The sequence below is a fragment of the Haliotis rufescens genome, unplaced genomic scaffold, assembly GCF_023055435.1.
Source record: "Haliotis rufescens isolate VD_foot unplaced genomic scaffold, xgHalRufe1.0.p SCAF_8, whole genome shotgun sequence".
Lineage (NCBI taxonomy): Eukaryota > Metazoa > Mollusca > Gastropoda > Lepetellida > Haliotidae > Haliotis > Haliotis rufescens.
Genome location: NW_025964372.1, coordinates 8,575,871 through 8,603,432, shown reverse-complemented (window position 1 = coordinate 8,603,432; position 27,562 = coordinate 8,575,871). Strand labels below are relative to the sequence as shown.

Here is a 27,562-nt window from a genome sequence, read left to right as displayed (position 1 = left end):
TCCAGATTGCTATAGTGGCTTCATACTGTCTATGTTGAAAATGTCAGCTGGCTGGTTGTGTGTCCTCACAGATGGACATCATGCTGACCACTTGTTTGCCTGTACCAGCAGACCATCTGGACAATGCTGAATACAACACCTACATCGGTATATGTATTGCCGACTGACTTGATCCGCCTTGTAGATACAGTGTTTGATTTGATAGTGGCAGCATGCTTGTAGGGTCAAGTAGCCTTTTGTGCTTAGTAAGTCAAGTAATGTGTAGAAAGCCAGGTGTCCAGTGAAGATTCCAGTTGGTCTTCAGCTATCCAACTAACGGGATCGAGAGGTCAGGCTCGCTGACTTGGTTGATGCATGTCATCATATCTCAATTGCATGGGTTGATGCTCATGATGTTAATCACTGGATTGTCTGGTCCAGACTCGATTATTTACAGACTGCCATCATATAGCTGGAATGTTGCTGAGTGCAGTATGAAACAACAAACAAACAAGAAAGCTAGATTGGATTATGGGGAACAAGCTTGCTAGGGCTGGGACTGTATGATGCTAACTATGTGGACATATGCATGGTGTGATGAAGCTGTATTGTGCGTGGTAATATGATACTGACAGCACCTCACCATTGTCTTCGCCTTGCAGCTGTGATCATAGGAATGTGATAGATTATTTTGTTTCCAATGCACTTATTCCATGTTTCAGAGATGACCTGTATTCCTGAAAGCCTTTTTTTTTTAAACTGGCCCCTAAAGTTATACCCCTTGTTCGTAAGGGCTGACTAAAAGTGGTGGGATCTTCAAAATGTACGATGTGGTGGACTGTGTGTCATCGTATGCCAACGTTGTCGATTGATGCGTATATGATGAGTCGTTGTAGATCTGTATATGCTGCAGTGATATGGCTGTAATCAAGATTAGATTACTGAGGGGGTGGTCACGAACAACTCCCTCCCCAGCCCTCCTCTTGTGCACACCCCTAACACCTGTGTTTCTGTCTTGTGATTGTTTACTGGATATTGTTGCAGACTGAAGCCACTCTACCCAGTCAAAGTTCAAGGCCCACACATTGAACACTGTAGAGGAATTGTTGCAGGTATCAGTCCAAAGTTTTTCATTGTGTTTATTTTTCCTTTTTAGATTGTGATTGTCAGTCATCATTGATATCCCTCATGACATGATGCTGTGAATAACAAGCTTTATAGTCACATAATAGGGGTTTCTGTTACATCTTAATGTGTTCAAAATGATCAAGTTCTTCAAAAAAGAGTGTCTATGGATAATGTATATTGTCAAACACAAGAATTGGGTACAGGCTATGTCTACATAAAATTATTATTCTGACCCTGTCATTGGGTGGCTATAATATAGTTATATGTGTGATCTCCTTGTTCCAGACACACATTCGTACAGCGCCAGCCCGAGCAAATCCTTGCAGCGCAGGAAGCAGATTATGTCCAGTATGAATGCTGGTGAGCTGAAGGACCTGATGGACCGACCACGGACTGTGGAGTCTATACACCGCACATCTGTCGCCTCCAGTGTGGATGACAACCGGGACAACTTGCTGGAGGAAGACATCCGGCAGCTCACTCACGGGTATGTTGGAAGTGCAGCCCCATCAGGGGACACGGGAATTTAGGGAGTGCAGCCCCATCAGGGGACACAGATATTTGGGGAGTGCAGCCCCATCAGGGGAGACGGGTATGTGGGGAGTGCAGCCCCATCAGGGGACACGGGTATGTGGGGAGTGCAGCCCCATCAGGGGACACGGGTATATGGGGAGTGCAGCCCGATCAGGGGACACAGATATGTGGGGACTGCAGCCCAGTCAGGGGACACAGGTATGTGGGGAGTGCAGCCCAATCAGGGGACACAGATATGTGGGGAGTGCAGCCCCATCAGGGGACACAGATATGTGGGGAGTGCAGCCCCATCAGGGGACACAGATATGTGGGGAGTGCAGCCCAATCAGGGGACACAGATATGTGGGGAGTGCAGCCCCATCAGGGGAGACGGGTTTTTTTGGGAGTGCAGCCCCATCAGGGGACACGGGTGTGTGGGGAGTGCAGCCCAATCAGGGGACATGGGTATTGGGGAGTGCAGCCCCATCAGGGGACACAGATATGTGGGGAGTGCAGCCCAATCAGGGGACACAGATATGTGGGGAGTGCAGCCCCATCAGGGGAGACGGGTTTTTTTGGGAGTGCAGCCCCATCAGGGGACACGGGTATGTGGGGAGTGCAGCCCCATCAGGGGACACGGGTATTGGGGAGTGCAGCCCCATCAGGGGACACAGATATGTGGGGAGTGCAGCCCAAACAGGGGACACGGGTGTGTGGGGAGTGCAGCCCAATCAGGGGACATGGGTATGTGGGGAGTGCAGCCCCATCAGGGGACATGGGTATGTGGGGAGTGCAGCCCAATCAGGGGTGACGGGTATGTGGGGAGTGCAGCCCCATCAGGGGACATGGGTATGTGGGGAGTGCAGCCCCATCAGGGGACATGGGTATTTGGGAAGTGCAGCCCCATCAGGGGACATGGGTATGTGGGGAGTGCAGCCCCATCAGGGGACATAGGTATGTGGGGAGTGGAGCCATCAGGGGACACAGATATGTGGGGAGTGCAGCCCCATCAGGGAACACAGGTATGTAGGAAGTGCAGTCCCATCAGGGGACACAGGTATGTGGGAAGTGCAGCCCAATCAGGGGACACGGGTTTGTTGGAAGTGCAGCCCCATCAGGGGACACGGGTGTGTGGGGAGTGCAGCCCCATCAGGGGACACGGGTATGTAGGAAGTGCAGCCCCATCAGGGGACACAGGTATGTAGGAAGTGCAGCCCCATCAGGGGACATGGGTATGTGGGGAGTGCAGCCCCATCAGGGGACACAGATATGTGGGGAGTGCAGCTCCATCAGGGGACATGGGTATGTGGGGAGTGCAGCCCCATCAGGGGACACAGATATGTGGGGAGTGCAGCCCCATCAGGGGACACGCGTGTATAGGGAGTGCAGCCCCATCAGGGGACACGGGTGTATAGGGAGTGCAGCCCCATCAGGGGACACGGTCGTGTAGGAAGTGCAGCCCCATCAGGGGACATGGGTATGTGGGGAGTGCAGCCCCATCAGGGGACACGGGTATGTAGGAAGTGCAGCACCATCAGGGGACACAGGTATGTAAGAAGTGCAGCCCCATCAGGGGACACAGATATGTGGGGAGTGCAGCCCCATCAGGGGACACGGGTATGTGGGGAGTGCAGCCCCATCAGGGGACACGGGTATGTGGGGAGTGCAGCCCCATCAGGAGACACGGGTATGTGGGGAGTGCAGCCCCATCAGGGGACACGGGTGTGTGGTGAGTGCAGCCCCATCAGGGGACACAGATATATGGGGAGTGCAGCCCCATCAGGGGACAAGGATGTGTGGGGAGTGCAGCCCAATCAGGGGACATGGGTATGTGGGGAGTGCATCCCCATCAGGGGACATGGGTATGTGGGGAGTGCAGCCCCATCAGGGGACACAGATATGTGGGGAGTGCAGCCCCATCAGGGGACATGGGTATGTGGGGAGTGAGGCCCCATCAGGGGACACAGATATGTGGGGAGTGCAGCCCCATCAGGGGAGACGGGTATGTGGGGAGTGCAGCCCCATCAGGGGACATTGGTATTTGGGGAGTGCAGCCCCATCAGGGGACACAGATATGTGGGGAGTGCAGCCCCATCAGGGGACATTGGTATTTGGGGAGTGCAGCCCCATCAGGGGACACAGATATGTGGGGAGTGCAGCCCCATCAGGGGAGACGGGTATGTGGGGAGTGCAGCCCCATCAGGGGACCCGGGTATGTAGGGGAGTGCAGCCCCATCAGGGGACACAGGTATGTAGGAAGTGCAGCCCCATCAGGGGACATGGGTATGAAGGAAGTGCAGCCCCATCAGGGGACATGGGTATGTAGGAAGTGCAGCCCCATCAGGGGACACAGGTATGTAGGAAGTGCAGCCCAATCAGGGGACACGGGTGTGTAGGAAGTGCAGCCCCATCAGGGGACATGGGTCAGTGAATGTTACATGCATTGTTAACTTCTTCGTTTTTAGTATCATCTGAAACTATAGAGACCATGAACAAAGTGATGAATCGTGGATGTTCTTGGCAATAAATTTCATGTTAATATTTCCACCTTTGTGAGGAAGATGTTCCTGTTGTACATTACTAGTTGTGACTTTGTTATGGGTTGTCAGGCCTGGTTTCCAGTTCCAAGCACAGGGTCTGTGGGTTTATTGCAGTAATAATTCTGTGTTTCAGGGTTCCCCAAGCTTCCTCCTCCTCCACCTCCTCCCTGCCCAGTGTGATGACAGTTCCGTCACAGACTCAACAAGGTAGACCAACACACAGCTACTTCATTGCAGGAGTGTCCTGCTGTTAAAGCAAGCTGCCTGATGGAATGATCATCCTAGTTACTGAGAAAGTCCAGTACTTTGTACTACCTTCAGTCCTTGACAATGCAAGGCCCATAATGACGAAAGAGTTGTTATCCCCTCCTTCTTTTCACTTGGTGTTTTACTGCATGATCTTCAAATTCATGAATGGAAGTTTAATGTTTTACAGTGGAACAAAGCTATGCTTGAATCCCTCATCGTTTCTTTAGCAAACATCTCAAATAGTGTCTTGCCACCACAGGTATTTTATAAACCCATATTTACAAAATCAGTCACAAACAATTTTAGCATCACCATGTTGATTGTGTTACATGAGATCAAGCTAAACATGTGATTGAGATTGAAACATGTGATACGATGCTATTTGGCAGGTTCACTCCAGGGGTAGAGAATGTTACAGAGAGTTAGTCTCACGACATGTTCTCTCAGTACATCCTTATTAGTCACTGAAGGTTTGTGCTCAAATGCACAGTTGTTAAATTAAATGAATACATGAAATATTTGGAACTGTTATATCTAATTACATTAAGTAATACGTTACCACTGTTATACCGAGGCTGTTGTCTCCCACAACTGCTGCTATAGCGAAATCTACCACAGAGATCTCAATTACCTCATGCAACACGTGCGTAGCCACCTAGCTGCCATGTGACACCCTTCACTCTTGTCTCTTCGCTTGCTCTAGCAAGACGTACAATAAACTGCTCAAGCGTTCCTGTTTCTCCGACCATTCGGTGATATTTATTACTGTTTATTCTCTCTAATAAACTGTGCTTTTACGGGGCGTTTGCTGTAACTACGCTTGGAAATATTTTTCCCGCCAAAAGGAAATATTTTTCCCGCCCTTTTTTTCTATATACTTGCGGGGTGTCTCGTATGCACGTTGTGTCTTACGTTCCCCTGTTCTAGTATATCTTGGGTTTTTTACATCACTTATTCCTCTATATGTTATATGTGTATGTTCTATATTCCCATTGCTCGTTTATTTTCTTGTGAAAATACTCGTTTGTGACTATTTGTGGTGCATGTGTTGTAACCATGTTTTGCTCTTTGTCATAGTACAAACAAAATGTCTGACATGGATGTTTTGCCGTCCTCCACCCCCACTACCCCCGCAGCCAGGAGCTGCGGTGTGTGCCTGAAACCGATCTTCCCATCCTCGCTGATGCCATCGGCAGGTTGGTGGAGAAGGGGCAGTACGGGAGTTAGCTCTACCAGAAATAACACCGGGGTTTTACTCCAGGATATTTCTCGTTCCCAAGTAGGACAGTGCCGAACTCAGAATGATTCATACGTCCGCTCCCTTGCTGTTCACCCGGTTCACCACCCCCATAGTGGGGTTCCTCCACAGGAGGGCTGTCAGGTACTTCGTGTACCTGGACGACTCGCTAGTTGCAAATTGAATGACGGATGTGCTGTCTCGTCAGCTCGATTTTGCACTTTGGCTCTTGGAGCAATTGGGGTGGATTGTCAATCTCCCCAAGAGCGAGTTAACCCCCTCACAGAACTTGAAGTTCTTCGGAGGTCGGTTCGACACGGTGACCCATCGCCTCTTTGTCCCCCCAGATCGGTGGCACAAGATTCAGGCGATGATTGCCAAAGTCTTAGCGGTGCCACAGACTGTTTACTTTTGGGAACAGCTGTTAGGGCTACTTGTGTCCGCCCTGGACTGCACCGACTCTGCCCGCTGCAACGGTTTCCAATCCATTTGTAAGCACAGGAGGAGAACAGTGCGACCGTCGTCCTCGTAGATCGGCTCCGCCCGCATCTGGAGTGGTGGACGGTCCCTTACAATGTCTTATCAGGAGTTTCTATGCGGCCCTACCGGGCCACGTTGAACCTGTATACAGATGCCTCTCTAGTGGGCTGGGGCGCCCATCTAGAGGGGGAGGTGAGCTCGGGGCTGTGATGCGTAGACGAACTAGGTCTTCACATCAATTGTCTCGAGTTCAAGGCAGTGATAAACGCAGTCAATCACTGGAAGCATGCTCATGCTGGCAACCGACAACACGACGGTAGTGTCCTATGTGAACAAACTGGGGGGAACCCACAGTCACTCGCTACTCGATCTCACGTTCGAGTTTTACGCTCTGGTGGACAGTGTCCCGTGCCAGATAAGCGCCCGTCACATCCCAGGTGTGCGGAACGTACTGGCCGACGCTCTATCGAGGCCTCGGGATCCGAGCCCCACAGAGTGGATGCTCAACCCAGTAGTGTTTCAGTGGCTGTGCGAACGTTTGGGTCGTCCGATGGTCGACCTGTTTGCAACCGGGTTCAACAATCAACTCCCGTTGTTTGTATCACCAGTCCCGGACCCGAGGGCCATCGATCACGATGCTCTCGCGTTAGACTGGACGGGCATGGACGCTTATGCTTACCCACCGACGGCGTTGATACCCCTCATTCTAAGCCGGCTCCGAGGAGTTCGCTGTCGAATATTACTGATCGCGCCCATGTGGCAGAACAGATCGTGGTATCCTGACTTGCTGACCCAGGTCACGCAGTCGCCACTTCCACTGCCTGTGAGACCAGATCTCCTGATCCACCCTCACACCCGTCAGCTTCATCCAAACGCAGGGCAGTTCAATCTGCACGCGTGGATGTTGTCACCGAGCGTCTGAGGAGTAAAGGTTTTTCTCGTCAGGCGTCTCGGGCATACGTTAGTATGCATCGTGATTCTACCCATAAGGTGTATAATGCACGTTGGGTTATTTTCACGAAGTGGTGTTGTAAACATCACATTCATTCGCCAGATAAGTTATCTGTGCAGGATATTGCTCGTTTCATGTCTTACTTACGAGAGACCCGGAAACTCTCCGGGGGTTCCATTGCCAACTATGTCTCTTCCGTTGCTACGGTAGGGGACGTTGCTATGGGTACCAGTCTCTCATAAGAGCCGGTGATTCGGGGTATTATCAAGGGTTTCAAACAGCAAGATCTTCAGAAAGGCCGCCTTCGGGCACCGGCCTGGGATCTTTCCTTAGTGTTGAAATCACTTACGGAAGCTCTGTATGACCATTTTATTGTCTGTCGTGTATCCCAACCTTGTGGTGCATGCTTACAAATACTGGAATTAGGTCACGCGCCTAATGCATACTTTCAGTAGGCTTGCTCTGGGATATACAGTGCGAATGAAATTAATTACCCTCTTTTGGACTGTTTAACCTGATCTAAGATTTAGCTCACGCGGATACAGTGTTCTCATCCGCTGCGGCGATGAAATACCTATCCAGTGGGGCCGTTTGGAGTCACCAATCGTTTTGGCAATGAAGATTAAGCCTTACGGTATGCGCTTGACAGTGCTTTGATATTCCTATAGGGTAACGCCGAGCTAGGTGCATGCGCATCGAGTGCTTCCGCCTTGGTGTTTACTTCCGCTGGTCGGAAGGAACGCTAGCAGTCAGGATTCGGGTTGTAGGTGCTCCCCGCCGCCTACTGTGGTAGTCAGCCTTGGTATAACAGTGGTAACGTATTACTTAATGTAATTTGTAGAATTTTCCTATTCGGAATATTCTATAAGTAATACGTTACCACTGGGCTGCTGCCCGCCCGTCCGTCCCCCGAGCACTTGCTCTCGCAAGAGACAAGAGTGAAGGGTGTCACATGGCAGCTAGGTGGCTATGCACGTGCTGCATGAGGTAATTGAGATCTCTGTGGTAGATTTCGCTATAGCAGCAGTTGTGGGAGACAACAGCCTCTGTATAACAGTGGTAACGTATTACTTATAGAATATTCCGAATAGGAAAATTCTACAATTTTGCAATCAACATTGACTCTACCAAAATTCACAAAAGGACACCAGCACAGTTTGTAGCATGGCTGATGCAAGTTAGTAAATAATACTTAGTATATGATTTTTTATCGAACATGACAAATTTTGTTTATTAATATGTCCAATATAATGGCTTCCTTAATCTATATCTCTTACAATTATTACAAAGTATGAAAGGTGAACCTACTGTCATATCACTTCCTGTACATTTCTCTCATTGTAATCAACATGTAATTTGATGCCTCTTATGTTATGATGACTATGTACCCTCTGGAATGAATAAAAACAATTTAAAAAATTAAAAAATAAAAATATGTCCAATATATGATCTGATTGTAAACAACTACAAGCCACATTGCAATAACCCTTGGTGCAAGTGTTTATGTTACTGTTATGTTAGTGCCTGATTACTACCAGAAACAATGTTTCTATTTTTAGGTATTAGTGAAGTGACTCAGCCCTCAGACTTGTCCTCTGCATCTCCCATTCTTTCACCCGAAGCCAGTGAGACCCAGCTCCGAGGATCATCTCGGGACTCAGGCAGAGACTCCAGCACAGTGTTCCTGACATCCGGCAGAAGTGTGGAGGCTCTGACTGATGACCCTGTGTTAGGGGAGGTAATTCCACCTGAAGTGGAAACTGCATCAAGGGAGGTAATAGAGATGGTCGAAATGCTGGAGAAGAGAATAAGTCTTCTTGGAAACGACACAAAGGACTTGATGGAAGCGAAGGGCCGAGATGATGACATGGAGGCTGAGAAGTGCACTGGTGGAGCATGTGATAAGATGACCGATGTGATGGCTGATACTGCCCAGGAGGAGCACCAGAGTGGGAACTCATCAGTCGAGGGAAGAGTCCGACCATATAGTGCTACAACCCAACTCACTCACAACTTCAGACCAACAGGAACCAGACCCCTCTCAACTGGCGATTTGTCTCGTCGTAAAAGTACAAATAAATCAGTTCGTTTTGCTGATGAGGCTGAAAGCCCCACAGTAGAAGCATGGAATAATGCAATGGTTGACAAGGACTCCAATAATAATGCATATGAAAGTGAGGGTAACATGCATTCTTCCTCTAACAACTCTAAGTCACGATGTAAACCCAGTGAGATAGAACTGAGCAAAGAACCTGAGGATCCTGATGATGACAAAGAGAATTATTCGCCAAAGAAGTCAGTGTATTTTCCATCTTCACAGACATTTTCACAAACTTTGGCTTCAACAACAACTCAACAATGCATCCCAAATAAAACTCCTGACAAGACAACAAGGGATGCTACTGAAGCTGCTACTCGCACATCCTTCATGGAGGAATTCCTTGCACATGCAGCACCTGTTGATGATTCAGTCTGTTCCGTCAGCTCGGAGGAGCCCCTGTATGATGCTGTCCAAAAGGAAAGGAGGACATGTGAAGACAAAGAAAAAGGTACAAGGCCATTTCCACTTGTTTCTCTGTCAGAGAGAATTGCAGCTGCAAACATTTACATGACAAAATCTTCATGTGAAAGTATGCCTGTCATTGAACTGGACAAGGTACGAACAGAGGATGAGGATGAGGAGGACATAGAGGTCATCTTGGTATCTGATCCACCACTTGACGAAAAGTTCATGGAATCTGATCCATCAGTTAATGTAACTTTCTCATCTCATGATATGTTGAATCAGTTTGAACATTGTTATGGCAGTGTGAACAATTTGATAGAGAAACCACCTGTCACTAATCGTAGAAAGAAAACTAAGGGAAGGGCAACAACAGCCTCTGAATCTAAAAAACGTCCTACCTCTCCTCCTCGTCCTGGAAGTCCTGGCAGAACCCAAAGGAAGGAAAGTAACTCATCCTCAAGAGGAGGAAGGGGGAAGAGGAGCGACTCGCCTTCAAAGCCCTCTTCATACAGGGTAGGAGCAAGACATCATTACCCATCAGATCTGATCGACAGTGGTGTTGATGCTGCATCTGATAAACCCATATGTAAGACAAATTTCCAAGGACAAGGTAAATCTCGTTCCACTCGCATAAGACCAAATAGCGGCCACTCTGTCAGTAGTTACAGCAGTCAGACAAGCAGCACAAGTTCAGGCAGATTAAAAAACAACGTACCAAATTTGAAGTTGAAAAATCCAAATGAATCTCATGTTGATGAGGAAATTGAGGCCCTCACATTTGATGACCTGGACCATCAAATAGATTTGATTCAATCTGAGCTGAAGAAAAATATTGATCAGCAGGCTCAACTCCTGAGCGAGACAGAGCATCTTCGTCACTCACTAAAAAGTAGAGAGGACCTTTACCCAGGTCCAGATAAGGCTGATGACAAGGATGGAGGATCTGTTTGGTGTCCAGCCTCATCCCTTGGGCTTCAGTCTGATGGCTACTACCAGTCACTTCTCACGGCCTACCGGAAGAAGTGTATGGACATGAGTGAGAACTGTCTGATGATTAGTGAACACATCACAACTCCAAGATGGCAGGTGGCAGACACAGGTTCAGGGGGAACTGGGAGTGAAGAAAAGGCAGCTGAAACACCTGAAAGCATATCTCAGAACACGGAGGAGAAAGTGTTACATACAGAAGATTCCTCAACTACGGACAGAAGGGATGGATCTGAAGAAAGTCCAGAGCATGACACTGGTTGTGAAGGACTGACTGAGATTTCAGACAAGGAAGACGAAGCTGGCGCACCACCAGAGAAAGCAGACAGTTTCCTGCGGATGTTGTGTACAACTGTGGAGGAGGTGGAACAGGTATGTAACCGTGACAGTAACAACCATGGTAAACATATATTACAACCCTTGCTTGCATCTATTATGTATTTATATAAGTTTTGAAGTAAACAGATTGGTAGCTAGCCTTGTTAGCTGACAGCAATGTCTGGGCCTGATGAGGGCTCGGTAGAAGCAGATAGAACTACCCATGTCATCAAGTAAACACAAGCACTTGGATCAATTGACATAATGAGTGAACGAGTATGGTTTTACTCCGCTTTTAGCAATATTCCAGCAATGTCACGGTGGGGACAACGGAAATGGGCTTCACACATAGGTTGATATATAAGCTGTAAGAAGGAACCTCAGAATTGGCCAGTGCTTGTTCAAGGTTCATACAGCCTTGAAAAGGCCTGAAAGTATTAAAGTTTGTGACAGACTTAGTTTTGTTTATTTCTTGATTGTGAAAATAAATCTTGTTGGAAAATGTGTGAAAATGAAGTATGCTGGATTTATAAAAAATGTTGACAAACTAAGACTTATTGCCAAACTAAAAAAGGTTTGAAAATGACAGTTGTAAGCCTTGAAAAGGCCTTGAATATGAGGTACAATATATGGAGTTCATTTGTAGTGATTAATGCCTTGATATAAATATATTATTGGTGAAATCAGCATCACCCTTCACATGCCGACATCTTCACATGTTTCATATGAGCAGGGAAGTCGATTCACTACCATGGTTACAGAATGATTGTAGTTGTAATATGTTTCTTTGTAGTAAGGTGTATGTGTAGATATACAAACAAACATCTCTTGTATATTTCAGCCCATTGTGAAGCCTACTTGTTTGGAGATAGGGTAAGTGTTTTTCACCCAGAGCCTGTCTATATCTTGTTTTCCTGAAGAATGAAGGTGGCAGCTCGACACAAGACCATCTGACTTGATGAGCCGACTTTCTTCTTTTGAATAGTTTGTTTTATTCTTGTTCAAGTAGATTCTGAGAAAATCAAACTGTTCTTGTAAGCATGTTATTTCACTTGTAAAAGATGTTACAAAAGACTTGAGTGACATTGATTGTTGAGTTTGCAGTTCCTATTGCCTGTTGCAGACAAGACCCCATCTCCACCACCAAGGATCTTAAAGTTGTAGCAACAACCAAGGAATTATCAAAACAGAAGTATGTACTTCAAATAAAGAGGTTTGCTGAGAAAACCCCATTTTGTCTGATAAAAACTGATGCTTCAAATGATTCTTCCAAACTAGTATCTTCTCTTTGGTCCTCTGTACATGTTGTACGTGCATACAGTATACATCTGACTTACTCAAAATGCTGCAGTCAAACGTGAAGAAAAACAATCAACATGATCAATGCTTCAAAAAGCAGCATCTTTAGATGACCGATGCCACGTTACTGTAGTGTATGCCTGATATCATCAAATGGTTCTCAGCATGTTAAGTTATTATTACAATGCATTACTGGACTTATTGACAGAACGAAGTGCATGCCGAGTCCCTAGCTCATGAGTGTATTGTTTGGATGTCCTACAGAGTGAAGACAGCTGAGAAACCATCTGCTCCATTCCCTCCTTTGTGCTTCGCCATCAACGCCCGGCCACCACAGGGGTGTCTGTACTACTTCGCCTACGGGGCAGACATGAACACTGACAGGTACACCACAACAAGATCTTGATATACTACATATCACGATACATACGTCACGATACAATAAGTATTGCGATATGCAGATCTACGTCAAATGGCATGAAAGACTATCACCTAATATTTCAGAGTAGGTTCAAAAGGAAAAACGAGGTGTAGACACATGTTTGTAGCAGTTACTTTTTGTAGTGAAGGTGAAACGCTGATTACAACTCAGGTTTTCGATATATGACTGAAGAAAACGCTGGTGCTCATTTAATGAGTAGTATGTAAGTGTTTTCCCAAATATATAAACATTTGTTACAAGGTTCAAACAAACCTTCAGCTTGTAGATTGTTAGATGTAGTGTATAGTAGGGGTGAAATCGTGAGTTTTCATGTGATAATACGATGCATGATAGGTTTGTTTCTGCATTGCTACAAGATGATACACTTGCTGAAATAAATTTCTCAGTAAAGTACAGATTCTAGTACTTTTAGGGGTTGAGTCCTATTGGGGATTCCTACCCACACTGCCAAGAGTTAGTCACCTAATCACCAGCACACAAAGTCAGTGAACTAACCTACTCAGCCAGCAATGTTTGTGATCTACACTACCAGTTGTCAGACTTTCATTTTGTAAATTGTATTGCATGAACTATGTAGTCTGAGTACTGAGGACCAGGTTTTGTCCTCCAGGATGAGCCTGTACTTGAAGAGAGATGTCAGTCAGCGGTTCTGGGGGCTCCTCATGGGGTTTAGTCTGGTCTTCAACAAGAAAGGTATGTACATGCCTGAAAGGAGGGTCTCCACTACACCACTACACAACTTGTGAAGCACTACCATCCTGTTCAAAGTTGTATTAAACCCAACTCACTCACTATCACTTCCATCATTTAGAATGTAAGAGAGGATTGATTCAGATTTACCAGTACATGTACGTGGAGAGAACTTGATATCTGTTTGTGTTCTCATGCCAGCTTGTATCCCCAGGTGCAGATGTTGAGGCAGGAGGCTTCCCCAACATAGAGTTCAACCCTTTCTGCTCTGTGGAGGGCTGTGTGTATCAACTGACTCCAGGGGATCTCAGTGTCCTGGACAAGTGTGTTGGAGTTCCACAGGTACAAACCTCTATTGTAGTAGTTTCTGTTGTATCACTTTGCTCATGATTTCTCCTGACTATGATCCTTGCCTTTCAGCATCATTACCACGCTTGTGGATGTCGCCTAAATAATATATGTCTAGGACCTGCTTCAGTGTGGTCTTACCTCCAACATCAAGTTGACATACCATGATAAAACTAACATGAACTCAAACTTACTTTCTTACCTAGCCTCGGTATGTTCATATGAACTAGTTGGTACAATGTCTTCATGTCAAGAAACAACTTGCCCAACCTGAAACAGTTGATGTGTTGATGACCAAGTGAAAGCCCTGTAGACAACATGTTGTCAGTGATAACTTACATACTGTGTCTGTGTTGCCAGCATTACTGCCACGTGGTCCTGCCTGTGTGGATGTCCAACACCACAGACCCAGACAAACTCGGAGTGGCTCAGTACTGTGTGCCAGCCACCATCTACATAGCACAGGATGAATGGGTGGACAGAGGTAAGCACTGACTGTCATCTGTGTAGCACAGGACGAATGGGTGGACAGAGGTAAGAGCTGACTGTCATCTGTATAGCACAGGACGGATAGGTGGACAGAGGTAAGCACTGACTGTCATCTGTATAGCACAGGACGGATAGGTGGACAGAGGTAAGCACTGACTGTCATCTGTATAGCACAGGACGGATGGGTGGACAGAGGTAAGCACTGACTGTCATCTGTGTAGCACAGGACGAATGGGTGGACAGAGGTAAGAGCTGACTGTCATCTGTATAGCACAGGACGGATAGGTGGACAGAGGTAAGCACTGACTGTCATCTGTATAGCACAGGACGAATGGGTGGACAGAGGTAAGCGCTGACTGTCATCTGTGTAGCACAAGACGGATAGGTGGACAGAGGTAAGCGCTGACTGTCATCTGTGTAGCACAGGACGGATGGGTGGACAGAGGTAAGCGCTGACTGTCATCTGTGTAGCACAAGACGAATGGGTGGACAGAGGTAAGCGCTGACTGTCATCTGTGTAGCACAAGACGGATAGGTGGACAGAGGTAAGCACTGACTGTCATCTGTATAGCACAGGACGAATGGGTGGACAGAGGTAAGCGCTGACTGTCATCTGTGTAGCACAAGACGGATAGGTGGACAGAGGTAAGCACTGACTGTCATCTGTATAGCACAGGACGAATGGGTGGACAGAGGTAAGTGCTGACTGTCATCTGTGTAGCACAAGACGAATGGGTGGACAGAGGTAAGCGCTGACTGTCATCTGTGTAGCACAAGACGAATGGGTGGACAGAGGTAAGCGCTGACTGTCATCTGTGTAGCACAAGACGAATGGGTGGACAGAGGTAAGCGCTGACTGTCATCTGTGTAGCACAAGACGGATAGGTGGACAGAGGTAAGCACTGACTGTCATCTGTATAGCACAGGACGGATAGGTGGACAGAGGTAAGCGCTGACTGTCATCTGTGTAGCACAGGACGGATGGGTGGACAGAGGTAAGCGCTGACTGTCATCTGTGTAGCACAAGACGAATGGGTGGACAGAGGTAAGCGCTGACTGTCATCTGTGTAGCACAAGACGGATAGGTGGACAGAGGTAAGCACTGACTGTCATCTGTATAGCACAGGACGAATGGGTGGACAGAGGTAAGCGCTGACTGTCATCTGTGTAGCACAAGACGGATAGGTGGACAGAGGTAAGCACTGACTGTCATCTGTGTAGCACAGGACGAATGGGTGGACAGAGGTAAGCGCTGACTGTCATCTGTGTAGCACAAGATGATTGGGTGGACAGAGGTAAGCGCTGACTGTCATCTGTGTAGCACAAGACGGATGGGTGGACAGAGGTAAGCGCTGACTGTCATCTGTGCAGCACAGGACGAATGGGTGGACAGAGGTAAGCGCTGACTGTCATCTGTGTAGCACAAGACGAATGGGTGGACAGAGGTAAGTGCTGACTGTCATCTGTGCAGCACAGGACGAATGGGTGGACAGAGGTAAGCGCTGACTGTCATCTGTGTAGCACAAGACGGATGGGTGGACAGAGGTAAGCGCTGACTGTCATCTGTGTAGCACAAGACGAATGGGTGGACAGAGGTAAGCGCTGACTGTCATCTGTGTAGCACAGGACGAATGGGTGGACAGAGGTAAGCGCTGACTGTCACCTGTGTAGCACAGGACGGATAGGTGGACAGAGGTAAGCACTGACTGTCATCTGTATAGCACATGACCTGTAAGTAGTAAGCAGTTTGAGGTTTGAGTGTGTGGTTGTGTGATGTACATGTGTGATGTGTGAAATGTTTCAGATGGTGGCCTGTCAACTGAATACAGCATCTCCCAGTGCAGCAAGAGTGCCGACCTGCTCACCCCGGCCTACAGAGCCCACCTGGCCAAGATGGCTACTGTTTCAGCCCCTGTGCTGCAGCCAGCCACAGCATAGCAGTACCTGACTGCCACCTCCAGAAGGGCACGCTTGATGCACCACTCAACATACTTGAGGTCTCCCCAGCTGCTTGACCAGTGTCATGAAGCCTCCCCAGCTGCTTGACCAGTGTCCAGGATGATGAAGTGTGTATCTTATGCCCAGCTAAGGCAGAACTAGAAAAGTATTATTCTGAATCGAAAGCTAATTTTAGCTAATATTTTAAAACTGTAATTTACACAAAACTGCTCAATTTTATCTACAATTCTGCAAATATTTACTGGCAAAACTGTTTGGCATAAAGATGTAAGACATACCTTGATTATGTAAAGCAAATGTTAAACACTCTTTGTCATTAAGAAAAATATATGCAATAAGAAACTGTTTATCTGTAAAGAAGTACGCTGTGTTGAATTTTCAGCGATTTGTTAGTTGTGGTTCAGATTTATTGTTTGGTTGAGCTTGTTGCAAGAATAATTTTGTAGTTTCTACTAACAAGAATGCTAGTGAATATATGTAACTTTATTTTGGTAAAAAAACATTTACAAATATGTACAACGATGCGAATTTGGCAAATATTTATGTCTGTACAATTGCTGAAAAAGGATTAAAACTGATTTAGTTTTTAAGTAATTACACAGACCATGTGACAGTTACAGAGCTGGAAGCTTATAGTTTGTTGTTTTTGTTTTTTGTTCTGTGAAAAAAGTGAACATGATGTATTTATTGTCATACATTGGTACTAACACTGTCTCACATTGAATTTGTTATCCTATTATTTGGGTGTGCCACACCTTCTTATGATATCTGTTTTATGTGTTGAACTGCAATGAAATTGCACACTGCTGTGATACTGAAACACTGCTGGACTTGTGTTGGGCCATGGATCTACGTTCTATATACATACATCTGCTGTACTTCATGTGGTACAAACACTTGCTGGCAAAGATGGAGATACACTTCATCTGAAATTTAATCAAGTTGACTTAACTAAGGACTCACTATATTCTCCAAATAATGTTTTTTAAGTGATTTTATCTTTCTATGTCTTTATGAGAATAGAAGACCATGTACTCCAAGAGAAAATAAGCCTAATATGTAATATGTGTATATATTGTATGATGAGATTTGTTGGTGCAGGATTTGATTGGTAAGAGTTGGGTGACAGTTTAAATAAGGTCATGATCAACCTGTGGTCTCCTTGTATTTTAAACATATTTATAGCTCATTGTTTATTTTGATACTGCCCGGAAATGAAACAAATACAATGAACTGAGTTTACATCATGTCCTAGTGTTAAAGTTGTGTCAAGAGCTTGTGTTGCTTGTCAGAGTAGGCTATGTGGACTACCAGGGACACACTGTGCTGTATCAGATGTTTCACTGTCTGCTGTCTATCCATACATAGAACAGTTCCAGGCAGTTCAGGGAGCATGCTGTACATCTGATGTGAGTCAGATGAAGAACGGTATCGGCATCATTCCTTATGTGATAGTTTAACAACAAAATATTTTTGCAATTTACTGATCAGTTCAGTGCTTAATTGTCTTGTTTCTTTCTTATGAATTACATAAGGCTAAAAATAATAATGGTCTTGGTTCTCAGGTACCACCTGCATCATCATAAAGTCTGCCGCACTGCCATTTCCCCCCAAAATAAATAAATCCTAATACTTAAAAACAATGCAATCCAATATAGCACACAGTTACTTCCCTTTACATGCACACTGCTTCACTACGCATCTCGTGTTGTGGTCATGGTGGAAATATTTGGTTGTTTATTTGGTTGCATAAGACTTTGAACAAGCCCAAAAAAAACACCGCCTGCCCACACTATTTTTTCCAAAGTCGTTGCCTGAGAACCGATTTTTGATTTTTTTAAGGCTAACATATCTGTTTTTTTGCTGCATCTTGAAAATTATATGATAGGTTGTTGTAACAGCAACAATCCCATTGGAGTATCACAATGCACGCCTAGCGATGTGCTCCAAACATATCTCAAATGTGGTGAAAGGTATTCAGTGTTGATTTTGGAGCCATAATCTTATCTCACTTACATGATCTCATCAATATTTCACATAGCATTGAACTTCTCATGGTATTAACCTTGTCATAAAGGATTAAACAGCACAAGCGTATCTCATTTCTATGCACAAAGTGCAACCTGGTATTTAAATGTAGGTTAGAGTTTCTACCTCTTGTGATAGTTGAGGGAATCCTGTTTGACCTTGACCTGACAAATCCTCTGATCATTGCAATATTGATCTGCCAGTTTCTGTTCCTCCACTACTTCAGGGTACTGTGCTTCATGTTGTACATGTTGTACATAGTTCATGTTGTACATGTTGTACATAGTTCATGTTTTGTTTGTTGAAGCAATTATCAGGTCTGAGTTTTAAAAGGATCTTTGTCACAGGAATATATCATGCTGCTTGTTCTAGAGGTAACAGGGATGTGCAAATCCATGACCCAGGGGGAACAACTCTGTTTGTGATTTGACCAATGTATATATAGAATATTTGATGCATTATAGTCTTCACAAAGGCCTTTTTAAGGATACGTTGTTGGGGTAGATTCACTAGTTTACAAACGTTTACTGGAATGTTGGCCCATGACATTTGTACATGTAGCAAGGCTGTAAGACGTGTTTGTTTATTCTTTTGCTGTCTAATAACATTGTGCTCAGCAATGTTGAAAGCTGTCTGTAAATAATAGAGTCTGGACCAGACATCCAGTGATTGACATCATCACCATCGATCTACGCAATTGGGATACAATAACATGCATCAGCCAGGTCAGCAAGCCTGACCACCTGATCCCGTTTTTTAGTCACCTCTTACGACAAGCAATGTCGCCTTGTAAGACAAGCATGGTTTGCTGAAGACCTATTCTAGCCTAGTTCTTCACGAGTCTGCGAGATCTCAGAACCACAGGACAATGAAATGGCTGAACTTTGGTGCAAATGTTTGACACCAAATGCCAAATGTTGATGATCATTTTGTACTTCATTTAAGCATTTTGTGTACTTGTGTATTTTTATTGTAATTTTAGTTGGCTGTCTGCATGATGATGTTGAGTACTGAACACCCAGTACATATTCTGAATATCATATGCCGGGAACACATCACTTACAGGATAAGTTGATTCTGGCATGTTGCTACTAGAAGCAGCTGTACAACAAGCACAGCTTCAGTCTGAAACAGCTGTACAGTCCAAGAGTAACACATCATGTAGAAAAAGTTTTGTTTTCTTTTTACATCATTTGAATAAACAAAGGTAGACATGCATACTATTGTTTGAAACAGACACTCGTCTGTGTTAAGTTGGAAAGGACCTATTGTAGTGTTGTTTGTTGTCTGGTGAATGTGCCACACACCCAGTTTGTGCCATATTAAATGTTGCTTGGTATTTTAAGCCAGTATTACAGGACTTGACAGTTGTGGATGTTCAACTGTGTCCTCTAAGCCTTCTTACAGCATTATGGACCAAGCTTTGTAAGTATTACGTTGTGCCAGTACTCAGTGAGGGTAGATATTCCAAGGAGGCTCCGCCATGTAACTCACCAAGCATGGCAATGTATGTACTGTCCTCCTACCAGAACATGTAGCTTACTGGGAGTTACTGGTGGTTACTGATGTACTATCTGTTTGTTGTAGTAATAAATAAGCTTTATTATGGGCTTAGCTTTTGCTAAGACAAACTTGAGAAATATTTTCAATTATACATTAGCAGGACATATGGAACACAAGCTGTTTTTAGCTGATAAAAAGCGTTTTGAACATGCAGATGATGAGATGTGTTCAATGTGTGCTACCTAGGTTATTTATTATTTTATATGCCTAAAACAGAATTGAAAGGCTTTAGAATCAGTGTCTTAGTTTTTTTTAACCACAACAGTTGTATTGAAAAATGGCAGAGACAAGGAAAGATAGAGAACTGTATACCAAGTAGAGACTGAAAAGTGAACATCCTCTGGATTGGGATGATATGAGTTTGGCCAGCTAGTAGGTAGTGTACTCATAGACCTGGAGCATCTCTGTGCCCACGTATTAGCGTTGAGAAACTACAGAGATTTGTGTAGATCTTCTGTACAGAAAGTTAGATAACTATTGCTTGTTGTATTTCAAAACCAAGCTGTGAAAATGTATTGTGTCATCCTATTCTGGCTGACATATTTATTGAATATATGAATAGAAACATGTTATATTTCATTTATAATCATTGTTTGCTTTTTAGCAAATAAATTCAAAAGAAAGCATTCAAGTTTTTTCATTTATCATTTAGAATACATTGTTTAGCAAATTAATGTAATTGTGATGTGAACATGGCGACTGCCTAAATCCTCCACTTGGCAACTGCCTACATCCTGCACATGACGACTGCCTGCATTCTGCACATGATGACTGCCTACACCTGCACATGGTGGCTGCCTACATTCTGCACATGGCGACTACCTTCCATCCTGCACATGGTGACTGCCTACATCCTGCACATGGTGACTGCCTACATCCTGCACATGGTGACTATCTACATCCTGCTCATGGTGACTGTCTACATCCTGCACATGGCGACTGCTTACATCCTGCACATGGTGACTGACTACATCCTGCACATGGTGACTGCCTATCCAGCACATGGTGACTGCCTATCCTGCACGTGGTGACTGACTACATCCTGCACATGGGTACTGACCATCCTGCATATGGTGACTGCCTATCCTACACCTGGTGACTGCCTATCCTGCATATGGTGACTGCCTATCCAGCATATGGTGACTGCTTATCCTGCACATGGCAACTGCCTACATCCTGCACATGGCTACTGCCTACATCCTGCACATGGTGACTGCTTACATCCTGCACATGGTGACTGCCTATCCTGCACATGGCGACTGCCTACATCCTGCACATGGTGACTGCCTACATCCTGCACATGGCGACTGCTTACATCCTGCACATGGTGACTGACTACATCCTGCACATGGTGACTGCCTATCCAGCACATGGTGACTGCCTATCCTGCACGTGGTGACTGACTACATCCTGCACATGGGTACTGACCATCCTGCATATGGTGACTGCCTATCCTACACCTGGTGACTGCCTATCCTGCATATGGTGACTGCCTATCCAGCATATGGTGACTGCTTATCCTGCACATGGCAACTGCCTACATCCTGCACATGGCTACTGCCTACATCCTGCACATGGTGACTGCTTACATCCTGCACATGGTGACTGCCTATCCTGCACATGGCGACTGCCTACATCCTGCACATGGTGACTGCCTACATCCTGCACATGGCGACTGCCTACAACCAACACATGGTGACTCCATATTGAGAACAGGCAACTGCCTACATCCTGCACATGGTGACTGCCTATCCTGCACATGGTGACTATCTACATCCTGCACATGGTGACTGCCTACATCCTGCACATGGCGACTGCCTACAACCAACACATGGTGACTCCATATTGAGAACAGGCAACTGCCTGCATACAACCTGCCTACATTCTGCAAATCCGACTGCCTACCATCGAACCACTCATTTAGATACAATGACATGCATCAACCAGGTCAGCGAGCCTGACCACCCGATCCCGCAAGTTGCCTCCTGTGCCCCCATTTCACCACGACAACAAATATCCCGAATCACCCCGAATAGGATTTTTTCATGTTCGTAGATAAATCTCAATCATTTCTTGAAATTCATAAATGAATCTCATTTGATTCCCAAACATTCGCACAGCTTCGTAATCGATTCTTTTGGATTCTTGGCTATTATTAGCGATTCTTGGCTCCCAAAATGTATTGTCCTCAACCCGAAAACATCCCGAAACAGCTACGAATGTCCCGAGTCAACTGCGAATCATGTAAGAATTAAGTAAGAACAACATTTGGCATATTCGTAACTTAGTCGTAGGTGATTCTTACAACTCGTGCATGTTCCGTACATGAATCTTGCAATTCGTACATATGTTTCTTAACTCATTCCTGGCATTCTTCTTATTTTTCAACCCGATTAGCCACGAAAGTTTGCATTATTGGCCGAATCATCACGGTTTTCGAAAGTTTCCGATTCGGGGTTATTCGGGAAATTCATGGTCTTAGTGAAAGGCGGATGACGACCGATAAGCTTAGTCGCCTGTTACGGCAAACATGGGTTGCTGAAGACCTATTCTAGCCTGGATCACCAAGTCACTCGTGGATGTGGAGTTTAGAAACGCAACCGTCTGACGAGGTCTGTTGAATATTTTGATTTTACACAACATTTACCTTCAAGGGAGCTGATGTGGTGCCAGTAGTCGGTCATCTGTCTGCCTGCCTACTCCTCTGAAAGGCCTATACTATTAAACCAAAACTGTGATGGTTATCTCCTAAATGGCGACTCTAAACTCTGCTTGAAGAATTATGATCCAAATGTAACATCGCTGCCTTGGCATTTATCAATATCTGGTATGCCGAACAATATGTCGTACAATTTGTGACATATTTTAATTGTTTACCCGTCTTTTCTCTGCTCCTGTGTTGAGGGAGATTTTTTTATATATCTTGATTTATGAAACTAAAATATAGCATATAATCCGACCAATGGTGTCGTTGTGTTTCCAGTGCCACAGTGAAGTCTTTGATAGGCGTTAAGAAGTGGGAAGAACATGAATACATGACCCTTTTTTATGGATAGCAACTTCTTGTATTCTTTATCACGACGTTTCATTATTAATATAAGGCTTTAACTCAGCATTCACCTGATGAAGGAGTACGAAGTAGCTTTGAAACGTGACAAAGAATAAAAGAAGTTGCTATCCATAAACAAGTGGCATGCATAAATGCCACAGAGGCAGCCATTTATTTACGTATTTTGATGAAAGTGTAATATGCTGTATATCATGTGTTGAGTATTGTGATACTTGGCACAACTTCAACCTTAGACCTAGCTTCCACCCCCTTCACAGCCAGTACATCATGTGTCAGTGCTAAAATATGTACATGGAATGAGATGTACCCCATGGATAGGGTGTGTACCCAGGAACCTATGAACGTCATAGAAATTGTGTGGATGTAACCCATTCTCATTAAAATCAGATCTAAGTTCCCGCTACCGGTAAACAAAGATCTGAGGACATCCCATTACGGGTCCCAGAACGACCTTTCGCGAACTTTGAGCAACCACTGAAATGACAAACGTCAGCCAATTAGAAAGCAGCATTCTCGATCTTTACGGTACTCGTTTCAACCTGGCGACTTCCATTTCAGAATACGCTTGAAAAAAATGTTGGCACAGTTCTCGATTAAAATTTTGAAAACTTAACAAACGAACATTCCGGAATGTCTAATATATGGTTGAAATTGTATGACGGTACTTCCCATGTACTGTGCAACGACTCCTCCGTTCAAATGTTTGACCCACGCAAGCGAGAGATAAACGATAATTTTGACGGAATCAGTCGTACGGGCCGTAACTGTCGTTCGGAATACCCCGTGTTAACGTTTTCGAGGTTGCATGATGAGACTGTCACTTTCATCATCTGGTAAGCGACGCTTTGATTGGTTGGATGAAAGGTCATTCTGACGTAATGGGATGTCCTCAGATCTTTGTGATAGCGATAGCGAGAACTAAGATCTGATTTTAATGAGATTGGATGTAACCAGTTTTCTAATGATTGTGTGTCATTGTATGCCATGAGACCACTGGTTTGTTGGTGTAGACTCGTTTTTACGAGCCGCCATGATATAGATTTTTATAAGTCGTTTTTATTTGTTTTTGACACGCACTCAACTATATTCCAGTTACGTGAATCCAAAGGTGTGATCAATAATGAGTCGTGGCAATACAGCTTTTACAGCACAGTGCACTTATTCATTGAAGTGGCCTTCAGTCCGTCAAGCAGAATTTCTGCATACCGCGGTTCTTCATGTACTCCTTGAGTTTTATTGTTTGTTCCTGCGTAAAATTCTTCGTGATCAGTTGACTCTCGCGAATCTGACATGAAATAGTAAGTCCAGACGGGAGGTGACGTGAGACCAGCGTCTACAGCTACTCAGTAACACCAGCTCGTTGCTGGGTCATTGGAGAAAACACTGAACATGTGTTTAGATGTCGCTACCGCGGGAGAGGACGATGCAGTACGGCGTATCAACACATTGATCGTGGTGTTTCTGTCCTATCGCTGACTTGACTCGTCACCCCTTGTCATGCGTCCTCACGATTATCACCTAGGATTAACACGGATCATAATGTCAGAATCATATTTTAAGTATTTTTAGGCGAATGGCATATAGGCCATTCGGACAAAAATATTGTATTTGCGATGTAACTGCGTGTGTCACAGACTTCCCTCGCTCCCTAAAGTCGCAGCAAGGTATTGAGGCGTCAATGTCGCAGGACGGGAGTGAATATGGAGCTTTTGTCACGTTGGGATTCTGTCACAGTCGAGCGGTGAATAATAGTCGATTCCATGAGTGATTGTTGACATAAAAACCCAGCCTACCCAATCTCATTGAAATCAGATCTAAGTTCTCGCTGCCGCTAAACAAAGTTTAGCGATAGCGAGAACTAAGATCTGATTTAAATGAGATTGCACTTTCTGGTAAATGTGTCCAAATTCTAGACAGTGGTGGGATATGCCTTCAATGTTATTTGTCCTTATCCCATCGGGTTTCCAGGTCGGAATTGGTCGTCGGTTCTTCAGACAAGGGGATTGGGTGGTCTGTGGTTGGGCTGGCTTGTTATTGACGGCCGTGACTATAGCTGGGATAATGCTCAATGGTGCGGCGTTAAACAACATTCATTCACTCGTTCGTGTGTTATGTCACTTTGATCTTCAAGTTGCAGTGTAATGCTTTAATGAGATCAATCAGACCTGCAGTCGTATCAGCTGAGCTGTGGGGCCCAGCAGGGCTACATATATAGGTTACCTAATCACAAGGAAACTGTCTGTTGAATAACTTGCCCATTCGGGTTATGGAGACAATTATGTGTTTGTCGTAAGATTTCCAAGTACGGGAACGGGCTTTCAAAATTAATTAGTCTATTTACATAGTGAAACACAAGGGCCCGGCAATAATCGAGAACCGGGTTTCTGACTACTTGTCCCTGGGGTATCACTGTATTGTCAGTTGCTCCAACACTTCGGCAAGCAGGGTTAAAGTTACACGTTTTGTATCTATTTCTGTAGTTACATTTGACACAGTCAAATTTTCAAGACAATATGATATTTAATATCATATTAATCAATCTATGTGAGACATCCGTTAACAGTTTAGTTGGTGGCAGTGTTTAGTGCTCAAAACATGCACCCGAAAAAGCGGTTATAAAAACTAAAACATATGAAAGTACACGAACATTTCATAATGAGCGTACATCTAATATGCGTAAAGAGGCATGGTTCCAAGTGCCACGCTGATCCTGCAGCTTGAATAGTAGCAATTGGAGAATGATGTGTTGCAGTCTCGGATATTCATTCTCACGTTTATACACCTCGCTCAAACTATTAAACCTTTTATAAAAACGATTTTATTCTTAACTAGCGTTTCGTATTGAAGGCATATTCCAAATCCAACCATCAGAGTTTATTTATAATTTAATGTGTTTTCATTTTGAACATAAACATGGAAAACCTCTTAAGTTGAGAACATTTTTTTTCTATACAGTATCTGTCCCTTTGCACAAAGGTGAGAGAATGATTTTGCCAGGGAAAAAGACGCAACGGTATGGAAGCGTGTTAGTGCCACTGTCTAAAAACATTATCATCTAGGAAGATAATACTTTCATCTACGTAGATGATACTTACATCGACGTACATGAAACTTAAATCTCCGAATGTGATATTATAATCGTGCGTGTCGTTACTCAGACAGTGATATTGTCTTGTGATGTTGCGACTCTAGGTGGATACAAGTTGATACAAACATTTGTATTTTAAATAAAGGTGATTATTATTTACTGTAAATTTAAATATTTTTATCGGAGCATGTTGGTCGTTTTTATATATTCGGCATTTTCACAACATACTGAGATGTGTCAAACTGTCAAACTATCAGCGCTAAAATAAAAACACAAGCTGTGGAACTGTACCTTCATAGGATGATGACAAATATTGGTTTGATATAGTTTTTATAGTTTGAGAGATTCTCACCCCTTCATTGTCCCGTTTTACCTCTTAAACCTCATTTCTGTAATGAAGAAATCATGAGAATCAACATAATCGAGTGATTTTCCCAACTTCAACTGTGTTATGGTTGATGTATAATTTCGCTATAACTTTGAATAATGACCTACCGGTATATATATGTTTGTTCATAGTTTGTCTTCTCCTCTCTTCATGACGGTTGTAAGAGAGTGCGGCGTGCGGCATCCTTCAGTTACTTTAGACACATTGAAATAAGGATTAGCTTTATTTGATGTTTATATATTACCCCCAAAAAGGCATGTCAAGGTAGATTAAACCAAATCGATCATTATTAATTAAGTCAGATGTTATATATGACTGATCTGGAACTATTGTCGATTACTCGAGAAAATATTGTTACAAAAGTCGATACTTAGATAATAGATTATATTTTCTTCTACATAGGTTGTTATATCAAATACGTAGATGAAAATATCTTCCATGTAGTTGGGAGTAGTATCATCTGTGTAGATGATGTTTTAGACTGTGTCACTAATACGCTTTCATACAACGGAGTTGAATTTTTTTATTAACGATGATGACGGTCTCTATGGTTGCATATGAGCACCCGATGTCTGCACGCAGTCTCTTGTATGTCCAACTGTGCTCGTCACGGTCCGCTGGTCGTGAAGTCACTCGTGTTTACAGAAGGTCGTGACGTCACGGTTCAGTGTGGGCACAGATTTTCACAGTCTCCACACAGCGACATTCGTCCCGAGCGGAAATCAGAATGAAACTACAGCCGCAGTGGACCCATTCCAAGACAGACTACATTCGCTGTCTAAGCATGTAACGGGTTTAGGACGTGTAGAATTCATTGTTATCACCTTACATTCCGACGAACCCGCTGAGACTACCTACACACCCGACTGACAGTTTGTATGAACATAGGGCTAACTGTAGTTGAGTGTGTGTGTGTGTGTGTGTGTGTGTGTGTGTCTGTCTGTGTGTGTGTGTGTGTGTGTGTGTGTGTGTGTGTGTGTGTGTGTGTGTGTGTCTGTGTGTGTCTGTGTGTGTGTGTGTGTGTGTGTGTGTGTGTGTGTGTCTGTGTCTGTGTGTGTGTGTCTGTGTGTGTGTGTCTGTGTGTGTGTGTGTGTGTGTGTGTGTGTGTGTGTGTGTGTGTTCAATCGGCGTTAAGCCAAGCCCACTCACTTGTTCATGGTGTTAGTTGCCTACGTTGGCAGTTGTACATAATAGTATATATGACGAAGACACTATTGCACTTTGTGTAAGGCATTTCAAGTTCAATCAGTTCAAGCGAAAAAATATATTGTTCACTTTCAGTCCTAACATCAGTGTTTAATTCAAATTG

General features: G+C 44.5%; 1 protein-coding gene across 2 annotated transcripts in view; it reads left to right on the top strand.

Annotated features, from left to right (window-relative positions):
• LOC124119811 overlaps positions 1–20,321 on the top strand; it is a 33,448-nt gene extending 13,127 nt beyond the window's left edge. For both annotated transcript variants that reach the window (XM_046482456.2, XM_048389160.1), the window contains exons 7-17: positions 1,024–1,091; positions 1,393–1,594; positions 4,294–4,367; positions 8,638–10,943; positions 11,731–11,762; positions 12,013–12,081; positions 12,453–12,572; positions 13,241–13,323; positions 13,535–13,662; positions 14,029–14,152; positions 15,962–20,321. In XM_046482456.2, the coding sequence (XP_046338412.2) occupies positions 1,024–1,091; positions 1,393–1,594; positions 4,294–4,367; positions 8,638–10,943; positions 11,731–11,762; positions 12,013–12,081; positions 12,453–12,572; positions 13,241–13,323; positions 13,535–13,662; positions 14,029–14,152; positions 15,962–16,095 (3,340 nt within the window). In that variant the 3' untranslated portion in view covers positions 16,096–20,321. The remainder of the gene's footprint in view (positions 1–1,023; positions 1,092–1,392; positions 1,595–4,293; positions 4,368–8,637; positions 10,944–11,730; positions 11,763–12,012; positions 12,082–12,452; positions 12,573–13,240; positions 13,324–13,534; positions 13,663–14,028; positions 14,153–15,961) is intronic.
• The last annotated feature ends 7,241 nt before the right edge of the window (positions 20,322–27,562 follow it).